A 12707-nucleotide genomic window follows, 5' to 3' on the forward strand; every position below is an offset into this window, starting at 1 on the left:
AGATTTTTAAAAACAAGTTTAAAAACATTCAGGTTATTTAAACAGTTTATTTTAACAGCAAAGAAAAACTTTTGCTTTATATAAAGCAATTTTCATTACTCATTTTCCTGCTTTTTTGGAAGAGATAGGACTGAATGGGAACAACTCAGCAAATGTATTTTAATAATCTCTTTTTTGTCATCAGATATATTTTTTGGTAAATGGATCAAAAAAAAGTACTTCAAAACCTTCTTATGTTTGTACTAACAAAGGTAGTATACTCTCAGTGTTGCAACTGCATAGGTCTCTTCTTCAAGAGCAGGATAGCTTATAGTGGAACAGCTGCTTCCCATCTCTGTCATGCTCATTTCAAAAGTTTCCACTGTTACAAGGATGTTTCAGTTACCCAGTTGTCAAGTGCCCACTACTGTACGTTGCCTTACCAGCCCAGGCTGTAAACTGAAATTAGGATCAACTGGACTATAAACTGCAATACGCCAGCAGCTACTACTGATGAAGGTGGGAGAAGCTTCCAAGAGAGGTCAGGTGAAGACAACCAGGCAGAAAACACCATAAATTTTGATGCAAAACTTTTATATACATTCTTATTTTCACCCATCTGTACTTCTTTTAAACACAAAAGTTACTCATGCATAAAATTAATTAAATACATTTGTATTTGCTGCACTAAGTCTTAAAAAAATTATAGAGTAGGTTAGGTTTCAAAATAAAGACTGACTTCTGTACTTGCCAACAAAGTTTATTTTCGGTGTAGATATTTTCTTTACAGCTATATTAGCAGCAGTTGAAGATGTTTTGTTGTTGGATGCAGTGTTAAGTGGTGTGTTTGTCGTGGGAGTAAGAATTTTCACTGCAGAGGATGCAACAGAGGAGTTCACAGTACTGCTGCTAGCTGCTATATTTGAAGCAGAGGCAGTTGGTTTGGAAGCAGATGTGGATGTTGAGGAAGTAGCTTGGGTAACCACATTTGGTTCAGTTGAAGGAATGGGTTTGCCAAGTTTTGTGTGCAACTTCACTACCTGTAAGAATGAAGAGAAATTCATAATGTGATCTCCCTAGGATGACTATAAAAATGGAAAATAACATAAAATAAAATAAAATAAAATAAAATAAAATAAAATAAAATAACATAACATAAAATAAAATAAATAAAATAAATATAACCAAAAAGTTAGGTATTGCTTCTTTACAAAAGGTGATCTTGGCAAAAGAGAAAAAAGGATGGACATGTAAAAGATCTTGTCATCTGTAACAAGGAAGTAGTTAATAGTTATCTCACATTGCTTATTTCCATTAGAAATTTACTCCAAAAGCTACATAGATAAGAACAGAAAGCCAATAAATTCACAAGCCAGTACAACTCCAGGAAACATTGTGCTCCAACTGTTTCAATGTGAATGCTTTGTTGCCTGTTGCTTTTTACTCTCCCTCCAAAAAGTGTAGTACATTCAACTATTTCGGTCCCAAATAATATTTGTAACTAAGAGTTATTTAAGATTCAACAACAGTCTCTTTTGATCACTACATTTTAAGAGTATTCATATTGAAAGAATTTCCAGGTTACCTACCAGAACTGAAGAGACCCCTTAGACAAAAGTTTTTTGTTTTTAAAAAAGCGTATCTGCAGAGACAGTTAAGGAGGATGCGAGACATATTTCAGAGCTCTTTAGTATCTCACAGAAAGTAAAGAGGTACATGCTTATTCTTAGAAGTAATAAGCAGAGGCCCTTCCACAACATGCTTGAGGTAGAATAATACTTCTTTTTGGTGACAGCTGCCCATCACCTGAAAAAGCTACGCATGTAGTCCGTAGGAACAAAACACGCAAAATGAAAACTAAAGACTGGGTTTTGAAAACAGCAGTAAAAACATACAATTTTTTGAGATATGCCCTTTAATGCAAACACATGTACACAATCATGACATGCACACAACTGTATACATACACTTCTTGGTTTCTGTTCTTATTTTTTTAAGTATGCTCCCCATCAGAATACAGACATACTAGTGACACACAAGACTATAAATTTAAGTTCAAGCAAGTCTTCAAAATTACTTTTTTTCAGTAGAAGGCACAAGATTCTTCAGTGTACCACAGAAATAAATAGTGTCCTTTCAGATTTCATTTTTACACTGATGACAACCTATATTAGCAATGGTTAGTGACTATCTATGAGGAAAAGAAAGCAACATCTGAAAATATAAGGATAATATATACCTATAGAGTTATTTTATTGGGCACAACCCAAAAATTTAATGGCTTGACTTACTAAAGAAAGAAAGAATACAAGGCAAGTCTATCTAAATTATAATTTTTGCTCTTGTACTAACAAAAAATAATATTGGAAAAATTGTTTTTAATCTACTATGAGATTTATTTTTTTACTAGGAATGTTACTGATGCCACTTTGTACAGTGTTCTGAGATGCAAAGAGTTATAAATGTTCAATATTAATACTGTATTTGTTATTGACATTAATCTGTCCAGAGTTATAAGGAAAATCTGTAATACCTAAACAAACATTCTACACTGCCAATGCATTTATTATTGTACAGACGAAGTTAAAACACATCACAGGGGTTCACAATGCAACCCACAATCTTTACTCCACAATGCCCACCTAACTGCACCCAAACAGTAAGCATGCTTATTAAAGGTCTTCCAAACATACTCTCTATAAAGTCTACTACAAGACATTGTTCCTTGCTCCCATATGCCAATCATCTTTGCAAGAAATACCAAGGAGTGTTGCGTAATAGTCCTGTCCCTTGGCACTGACTCAGCTTACAGTGTTTCAGAGTGCACCAAAAACTTCACAGCACCAGACAAATAAGACAAAAGTCAAGAAAAGTCTTAAAAAGAGTTAGGGGGCACAAGTATCCTACCGCATGTACTCACTGACTCTTTTCCCCATCTTACTCTACACCTTCTTCCTATGATTTGCATACTTTCCCCAATATATCCTCTTCGCATTGATGCCATGGCAATATTTTTCCTCCTTTCTCCCAACAAGGCCCTTCTAATAGTAAGCTTAAAGGTAAGTTTGAAACAAAAAGCAGAACTAAACTTCTTTAAACAAAATAATTCTAATTGTATTGTTACTGCATATTTTCTCCTAAGATGAGAAAAAACGATGGGAAGAAATATATGACCGACTTGTATAATGCGAACAAGAGAGAGTTCTTACTTTCTGATGCTTGGCTCCACGGATATGGGCAGCGTAAGCATCTGCTCCTGTACAAGACACATCACAAAGCTCACAGCGCAACTGATTCTGAGTTCCACGAGCAGAAGTGCTGCTGTTATTGGTGTTCTGGGAAGCTTTTAACGCTGCTTCTTTCTTTTTGTGTTTCTGGCCTTCTAAGTGTTCTTTATAAGTCTGTTTAAATAAACAATACACACACAATAAGCTTTGTACTGCTTGTTCATCATTCACAGGAAGACATGTAATATAGAAAATAGCATAAACCACATGCTTGGTATAAGAAATACTTCCTACACTGAATATTTCTTCCATACAACATGCTCTATGGCATTATCAGGCCACTTCTAAAATCACGAAATTTTCTTCACCACCATCAGGATTCCACTTTTAGGTAATACAATATGGGCTTTTCTCCTCTAACTTCTCACTTCCTCAACCAACGACTGATCAATAGATATTACCACTGAAAACTTGATATGATCAGAAAACTGTACTCAGTTGCAGCTTCCTGCACCGCATTGAATTATTCTTGATTTTGAATTCAAGTGTATGCAGAGAAGTAAAATAAAAAAATTCAAAAGAAAGTAGCGCATACATAAAGCTGCGTTGAAAACGAAATGCCGAAGTTGCTGTTTGCTCCTATACCCACACTGGCAATCTAGAGAGCAGACAGGGTGGGAAATAATGACAAGTTTACCTGAAGAGTAAGAACTGTTTAGCCAGACACACAAACATGCACTTGTACCCACTGTGAAACTAAACTTGGATGCTGGAATACAATGAAGAATAAATTTGCAGGTTTACCATTCACAAAATTTATGTAATTCCATAGTTTTGAAAAAAGTATTTTCTAAGAAGTTTGCTATGCTAAAAAAGCAAATCATATTCAAAGTTTAGAATATTTCTGAAGTCCAAAGCACAGCTGAAGCTTCTCTGTACAAGCTCAGGCAATGTATCTTTTTGTCTTTTCACAGGAATTCTTTCTATAATAGTGCACATTTTCATTTAATTATTCCTTTAGAAGTATAGAGTCGGGTCTTCAAAAATTAACAAATATTCTTAAAGGGGTCAGTTTTTTAGCTAAAAAATTATGACTGAAGTATACAGCAGAGTATTACATAATACAGGTACCTGTGGTCCAGCACAGCTGATCTTACAAACATCACAGTAGTGGATCTGGGGCGGTTTGGGAGGTTGTTTTGGTTTCAGTTGCTTATTTTGGAATGGTGCCTTTTTAGTAAAGGTGGTCCCTGTCCAAGCAGCTGTGGCAGCAGCAGCAGCAGCTGCTGCTGCTGCCTGTTTCTGTTGCTGCTGCTGCTGCTGGTAATAGGATGATGCAGCTGAATACACTGCAGCTTCATAGCCGGAATAAGAGGTACCTCAAAGATCAAAATAAAATAAATGTTACTTCACTGTACATCATGTATCAATTACATAATACGCTAATTCAAAACATAGCATAACAGAGTTGGGGGGTGGTGGCAGGGCAGGATATAAATGATTTATTGACATCTGATTAGATGGTCTGAATTTTTCTTGATGTTTCACAGTACACATAGCTACCAATTGTATCAGGAATATATTTGATTTTAGACACATCTTTGCAGATACACAGTTATGTTAGATCTATCAAAGCATCCCTAAAGAATATATGAAATTCCCTGTTACATGTGATAAGACCAAGTATGATGTAACAAGAACATTAATAAAAGATTTATCAAAGGCCGCTTGAAGTAAGCAGTCTTCCAGAACCAGATTAGCTGTTCAAGTTTCTAAATGGCAAGGGGGACAGACATTATGTAGAGGAAGGGGAAAAAAAATAACATGAAAGACAGAATGGCTAGTACTACTACATTCTATCTCACTGGTTTAAGTTGTTTTAGTGCAGAGAAGCTAAACTGGGTTTAGAGCCTGCTAAACCCTGGATATGCAGTCCTTGATTTCTAGTATCAAAGTTTAATAAATCAGGGAAACTGGGCTTTCATACGTTTGAGCCAGTTTTCCCATAAACTTTCTACATCTGCTGGTTCAACTATTTTAAACCTCTGATCAGGCTCTGTCTCAAGGAAGTCTCAAAATCCCTTTTTAAACAGAAAACAAAACAAAAAGTTCAAGGTAGCTATAATATGCCAGGTGATTACCACCAGGCCATAAAGTTGCGATCTTTTAGTATTTAACTACTTTTTGGATTTCTAATGTTTGAAGAAAAGTCTTTTTTTTTTTTTTCAGCATCAATTCTCCTCCCATTTTGGGTCAAGATAGCCCAAACTTACAAGATTTATATTGGACTGCTCCTCCCTGTCTCTGTAACTGCTGTGTGATGGCAGCACGCTCCCTTCCAATTTCCCTGGGTAATATTTGTGTGGATGTGTTTCCTTACTTTTAATATCCCTCATCTGTTCTTTCCAAACCTTATAGTAAGTCACAAAACACTGTGCATGTAGCAACGCCAATGATTTGTATATACTCACATGTAACAAAACAGGCACATAAAAACATCAAACCGCTTTTAAAGATACAGCAAAATATTTTGTCATTGTAATGATTTAACTGGTTGATACTTCTCAGTAGACCGTGATATAACTGAATATAAACTGCTAAAATTCTGAGTATTTAAAGCCTCTCCTGTAGCAACTGCAAAGATCCAAGCAACATAATATGCAAAATTCTTACCAGAGTAAGTAACCGCTGTTGTACTGTACGTTGCACTTTGAGTATAGGATGGAACAACAGTAGCTGCAGCTGCTACTGGCTGCACAGTAGAGGATACTGGATATATAGAAAACGTAGTTGTTGCTGGACTTGGGGTTGCAGGTTTTATAGCTGTCACTTGTCGTGTTTGCTGGGCTTGGGTATACTGAGTTGCCCCTTGGCTATATCCTGCTTTTGGAGCTAATTAGGATAGAAAATAAAAGTGTACAAACATTGATGTTTCAGTTGAATGAAATGCAAACAATGTTAAGTGATACCTAATGATATGCTGGGGAATAAATGTGCAATAAGCGTTTTTTGTTTTGTTTGGGTTTTTTTGATTGGTTTTAGTTTTTTGTGTTGTGGTTTTTTGTTTGGTTTTTCTACAGTCATGGTGATGCATTGTGTACCATGTATCACACAACTATTTAATCATGTCACAGCTCACACTAATAAGCCTCAGATTTATTTATTTACTTTCAACTGTGCTGTCATGTTTTGAAACAACCTTCTCATTCAATGATTTTACTAGAGTACACTAAACCAAAGTACATCTAAACTTTCCTATTATTTCTAATTAAAGTAAAAAAAGTAAAGAGGATTTATGCTTTGTAGCATCATGATACCAAAAGTTAAACAACTACATACATTAAGTAACTAAAGAATTAAAAAAGAGAGTCTTTCTAACCAAATTATCATCTGAACGCACCACTGACTATTTGAACCTACTTCAGCAAGGTTTCTAGACAAATCAACATGAAGTCTGCCTAGGAGTATGTTTTGAGTGTATTTCATAAAAACCCCAAACCTCAAAGATAGCTACTTATGGCAATGTCACAATAACATTCAGGTTGTAGGTGCAGCAAATTTTCTTACACGTTGACAGAGACTACATGACAAAACTTTAAAAAAAATAAATCTGGATAATGTGAAGTATTCAAAAACTATTTTTATGGTATTAAAGTAGTAAGCAGACTGTGTATAACGACAGCAGTTTGAATCATGCCACCCACCTGTCTGGTAGTACGATTCAGCTACTGAAGGTTGTGGCTGGGCAGCAGCGGCCACTGCCGCCGCAGTCGCAGTTGGCTGTTGATAGTACTGTTTGCTGTCATAAGCTACAGCTGGGGCGGTAGATCGAACATAAGAATAGGAATCCTAAAAATTAAAAAAGGGAAAATCAGCAAATTTCTCCTTTAAGGATATATCTGGAGTAATAAAAGTCATTAGTGGAGTCAAAGAAACAATGTATTTTCTTCTGGTCTACTAAAGTAGATTTAAAAAAAACATTCACAGATACAGTATATAAAAATAAAAGCATTCAATAAATTAAATTTATCTTTACAGATACTTCAGGCCTGAAAACAACCCTGATGGTCTTTTTCAGACTTAATATAGAAATTAACCTCATGCTATTAAATCACTTTGCTTACCAAATTATTTTTGTTACTGAAAAACAACCACTCTCACTAGTTTTTCATAATGACTGAATTACATTTCTGTAAAATATGAAGTCCAAAACCACCACAGATCTCCACAAATTACCAATTTCTACAAACCACAATAAATTCACAAGTTTGCAAACATGACCCTGTAATGGCTTTAAAAATCCCATAATCAACAATACTCTTCTTGGTGATATTTTTTTAGTATGAAAGTGATACTTTCAAAGTCTTCTTTACTTTTTGGTGCATCAACCAGTCCATTAGGGAACCATACGTAGTCTGTAACAGCAAGGCAAGGAGCCCTTTTTGACACCTCTAGAACTCAGGAGATGGCTAGTTAGCTTAGAAGGGGAGGGCCTGGAAGCCACTATATGTGGCTTACCATATAGTTATGGTAAAGCATAAAGAGTTGATCAACTGAGGGGCAGCAAGGCATGAACTACTTATTATAGCTGAAATGTACTAATGTATAAAAATTCTTCTTATTTCCAAGAAATATAACAATAAAATCTCCTTTCCATCCAACCTGTGTATACTGGAATTATTTTTACCTAGTTTAGGGGACTCTTTTTTCTCTCTGCATACATTTAACAACTGACCTCATAATCATGACTACACACACTACTGAAAAGCCTCCTATGTTACTATTAATTACCATATGTAACAAATTATAAAAGCTGTACAAAAGAATTAAGAACATGCAGCAATAACACAGTCCTGTTAAAAAAAACAAATCACTAATTAGAATCTAGATAATGCCTTGGTAAGTTTAGGACTAAAAATTTAAAAAATAATTACAAGAGACATACTATTTCAACATCCAAGATGAAAATAGAAAAATAGTTCCCTTTTGCAGAAGCCTATAGCCACATGAGGTTAGGCAGTGATCTCACAACAGGTACCCAAAGTGTAGTTCCTCTCCTAGAGCAATCTTCTATGCTTGTACATCTAGTACTAGAACTCCTGTGGCACCCAGGAATTTGATAAGGGAACTACTGCTACCTCCACTGAAGATTTTTATCCAACAGTCTTTTCAGCTACATCTGTTTCCTGACCCAGTTTAGTGCAGGCCACTGAACATTTAAGCTAGCTGAGTCAAGGCAATACTTCTCTTTTCAGCAGTAGTTTCACAAAATCACAGTTCATTGCTTATTGTGTGAATGTGTATATCCTAGGTCCTGCAGTACTAGTGCTGATAATCCTCTATATGGATCATATGAGACTGCAGTCACTTCACATTCTATCAGTTTTCACTACTAAGTAATTTGAGTTGTACTCAAAATGTGATTCACAGAAGGAAAAAAAAATATAAATATCATCACATTCTCTTATCCAAACTGGCCTCCTTCTTTTAACATATCATTTAAAAATCATACAACAGAAGTAATATTTTTTGAACCCACCTGGTAATTCTGTGTAGTGACAGGAGGTGGTGGTGGTGGAGCTTCTTGTTGCCTCTGCGTATAACCATAATCTGTGGCTGTGTGCGCTGTAGGATAGCCTCCATATGCAGCAGCTGTTGCAGCAGCTGCAACAGCTACTGGAGCCGGCCTGGCTACTGCAACTGTAGCTGCTGCTGGAGCATAGGCTGCAGTAACTGTGTGCGCAGCAACTGGTGCCTGGTGGACAGTGTAGCTAGCAACTGTAGTCGGATGGGAATAGGCTACACCCGAAGCTGGCTGCTGGCTATATTGGAAAAAGACAGCAAGTAAATACTTAGATTATTCCAACATACTAAGCTAATGCCTACACATTTCAAAATCCCAGATTTGATTAATACTTGTCTGTTCTACAAACAGACCCGGAGCAGCTATCTATCTACGCATAGAGTTTAATGGCTTTTATTGCCTCTGTTCCACCCCCATTAGAAAGGCTGTGTCATTTTGAAGTTTCTGTGGATGCACACATAGCATGCAGCTGATGACTTCCTTAGCAAGGGGGCGTTTGTGTTGGGGTTTTTTTCAAGCATTGGAACACAAGTCTTTCATTCAAAGTAATAAAGTAGTCTTAAACTGTTATCTTTTTATGACTGACAAGTTCTTCAGTAAAACTGACATACCTGTCATATTAAGAAAAATACTATCGTTCTGTGAGAGCTCATTACTGACCTGCACTTGCATAAGTTTTTCAGTAAACCATATTAAAGTAATGAGATTTTAAAGATTTCCATGAAAATTAGCTCAGAACTCTTACATTTAATGCAGAGACACTTCAAATACACACCTCTGAAAAGGGACTTCTCCCGCAAAAGTTTAGAATTATAAACGCTGACCCCGTTTGCTCAAACGGAAGTCCACTGCCTCACAACACGAAGCATCAAAAGAAGACAGCCAGACCAAGCAAGACGACTGCTACCAGAGCTCTGGCAATCTTCCAGGCATATGCTGAGACTAATCTGCCTCTCTAAAATTTGCAGGTAGGACAGTAATATGTGGCTATTTGCTAAGAATGAGCAAATATTAACAGTGGAAGTAAAAAATTATGGATTCAATGGTTTAATTATTTGAACAGAAACCAGAATTATTGTCCTATATTGATGTGTAACTCTGCATTATGATTACAAGCTGAGAATAGTTATTTTTAAACAAATATAGTGAACTGGGCAAAATATCACTATCTGACAGTGATATGAAGTGTATATTGAGCGATTATTCTGAATGCTTTAGTAAATATCCTGCACTGTTGTTCAATAATATTTACGAATCTCTATAGGGTTTCACATCTCCATAAAACTATTAAAAGATAATGGATTGAAAGCAGCCCTGAGGAGGAGGACGTGGGAGAGCTGATTGATGAAAAGCTCAACATGAGCCGGCAATGTGCACTTGCAGCCCAGAAAGCCAACCGTGTCCTGGGCTGCATCAAAAGAGGTGTGACCAGCAGGTCGAGGGAGGTGATCCTGCCCCTCTACTCTACTCTTGTGAGACCCCACCTGGAGCACTGCATCCAGCTCTGGGGGCCCCAGCACAAGAAGGACATGGAGCTGTTGGAGAGAGTCCAGAGGAGGCCACGAAGTTGATCAAAGGGCTGGAGTGCCTCTCCTGTGAGGACAGGCTGAGAGAGTTGGAGTTGTTCAGCCTGGAGAAGAGAAGGGTCCAAGCAGACCTAATTGGAGCCTTCCAGTACCTGAAGGGGCCTACAGGAAAGCTGGAGAGGGACTGTTTATAAGGGCATGGAGTGACAAGGGGTAATGGGTTTAAGCTGAAGGAGGGTCGATTTAGATTAGATGTTAGGAAGGAATTCTTTACTGTGAGGGTGGTGAGGCACTGGAACAGGTTGCCCAGAGAAGCTGTGGATGCCCCATCCCTGGAAGTGTTCAAGGCCAGGCTGGATGGGGGCTTTGGGCAACCTGGTCTGGTGGAGGGTGTCCCTGCCATGGCAGGGGGGTTGGAACTAGATGATCTTTGAGATCCCTTCCAACCCGAACTGTTCTATGATTCTATGATAATTCAAATTCATGGCTATCAAGGAGGTAGTATCCCTTATTTTTCAGAAGAAAATACAAAAATTAAATCTCATTTGAAGCAAATATCTCATTAGTGGCAAAATGGGATTGCAGTATGGTTATGCTCAAAATCAACAAGTTACAGTATTTTTTTCCTAAAGTTTGCAATATTCTCTCTGGCATAACTACCAGAAACAAAGCACTTTTTAACCATACATACTATTATTTTTGCAAAAGACATTTCCATAAGTCCCTTGTAATTTTGATTTATTTCTTTTAAGAAAAACTGGTTTTGTAATTTTAATTACAGCAGAACCCATTAACCCATTAACTTCAATATATTAAAAGAAACACTCTTACAGCAGAAATAGAGAAAAATTTATTAGTATTGGACTTCCATGCCTGGACTCCATTTTCTTCCCATCATAGGCCCCTGATTGCTTAAAAGACCACTTGCATTCCATCCAAATTTAATTCAATTGTGAGTTGTACTCACAATTATGTTTAATTTTATTTTCAATTGCTTAGCATATGAAGGAAAAGACCTAAAACATTTTGGTGCAGCTCCCACCACTGCTTGAAACAATTCCTCCTGCTTGACATAAACAGGAAGATTCTCTATTTTGTTGGTTTAAGGTGAGAAATCGGACTCCACCAGAAAGTTTAGGAAGACTATTTTATGATGGTAAAAATGAATGACACTGTAGAAAATTAGGCTGCATTATCTACACAACTACCAATACAGAAGTGTGAAATATTCACAAATTCTGAGGTAATTATCATTATTTTATATATATATCTCTCCACTAAAAACATTTTTATGATGTCTGAGAAAACAGACAGCAGACAGTTTAATTCAGACCGCAGCTGAACACATCAACAGACCGATACTGCCAACAAGGAAAGTCTTGCTCCACCCTATCCCCACTCTTACTCTTCCCTCCTCCCATATACCAAACCTGGTTAAGCCACTCTCTTTCCACCCCTAATGCTTGTTCTCCTACTTGTCAAGATACTCACTGCACTGATTTAACTCCTTAATCTAGCAGAAAACAATGAGGGTTTTTTTTTTTTTTTTTGCTGGGCTTGTTTTTAACATGGTAAAAATGTTAGAAACATTGGAGCTTACAAAACAAGTCTGATGAGTGCCAGAACCCACGCAAGTTACACATGCAGATACGGGGGAAAAAAACGGGAATCGGAGAAAGATCAGGGACCTATCCAGGAAGCATTAACATGGCTCTTCCAAGTTTCACGAAACTTAAGTTATTATTACAAAATACAATACAGTGCTAACAACACACTATATAGTAACAGTACCAGTCCGTTTATCAAAAAAAAAAGCCTTTGTTCTCAGAATATATATGATTAAAGTTACGTGACAGTTTTCAGTATTTAATATTGTGAAGAGATTACAATCATTATCAGCCGGACTATTAACAAGATTGTGGTACAGACAGTTTCATTTCTTCTATGTTTTTTTGTATCAAAATTCTTTATCATGGTATAGAATTAACAGCCCAAATAATTTGATTTCTAAGGTTAATACAGTTCTATGACCATGTTTACTTCAGTAAACCCTTCCCCTTGCTTCTGCAACATCATGCAGAGCTAGCGATAGTGTTTGCAAGACTGTAAGAAAAAATATTCTAAAATTGACTGCTTCTTCCTTTTTAAAAGTTACACTACATTATGTTACAGAAGTTCATGGTGACATCTTTTCTAAATTTATGATGTTCCTTTTTTTGCTCATGGTCCTAATGAAAAGCTTTTAACATTAAGATGACCAGATGTTTTCATGTAATTAATTTACATAAAAGGATTTTTGTGCCAACTGCTTCATTTAACTTACAAGAGTTTTTATCCTTGTTTGGTAACTAGTGCCTCATCACATTTGTTGAGATGAACTTACCTCCTCCT

At 36.6% G+C, this 12707-nt stretch overlaps 1 protein-coding gene and 1 non-coding gene across 2 annotated transcripts in view; both read right to left on the bottom strand.

Moving 5' to 3' along the window:
- LOC129200326 (zinc finger RNA-binding protein-like) overlaps window positions 1-9594 on the bottom strand; it is a gene marked incomplete at its 5' end in the record, with an annotated part of 30486 nt that extends 20892 nt beyond the window's left edge. Inside the window, 7 exons of the mRNA XM_054811652.1 lie at window positions 731-1019; window positions 3189-3380; window positions 4338-4585; window positions 5880-6098; window positions 6911-7055; window positions 8746-9028; window positions 9566-9594. Of these exons, the coding sequence (XP_054667627.1) occupies window positions 731-1019; window positions 3189-3380; window positions 4338-4585; window positions 5880-6098; window positions 6911-7055; window positions 8746-9028; window positions 9566-9594 (1405 nt within the window). The remainder of the gene's footprint in view (window positions 1-730; window positions 1020-3188; window positions 3381-4337; window positions 4586-5879; window positions 6099-6910; window positions 7056-8745; window positions 9029-9565) is intronic.
- A 2687-nt stretch (window positions 9595-12281) lies between these two features.
- On the bottom strand, window positions 12282-12417 carry LOC129200327 (small nucleolar RNA SNORA66). The gene has a single exon (XR_008574856.1). It is a non-coding gene; the product is annotated as a small nucleolar RNA SNORA66 (small nucleolar RNA).
- Between the last annotated feature and the right edge of the window lie 290 nt (window positions 12418-12707).

This window comes from Grus americana, unplaced genomic scaffold (assembly GCF_028858705.1).
Source record: "Grus americana isolate bGruAme1 unplaced genomic scaffold, bGruAme1.mat H_50, whole genome shotgun sequence".
Lineage (NCBI taxonomy): Eukaryota > Metazoa > Chordata > Aves > Gruiformes > Gruidae > Grus > Grus americana.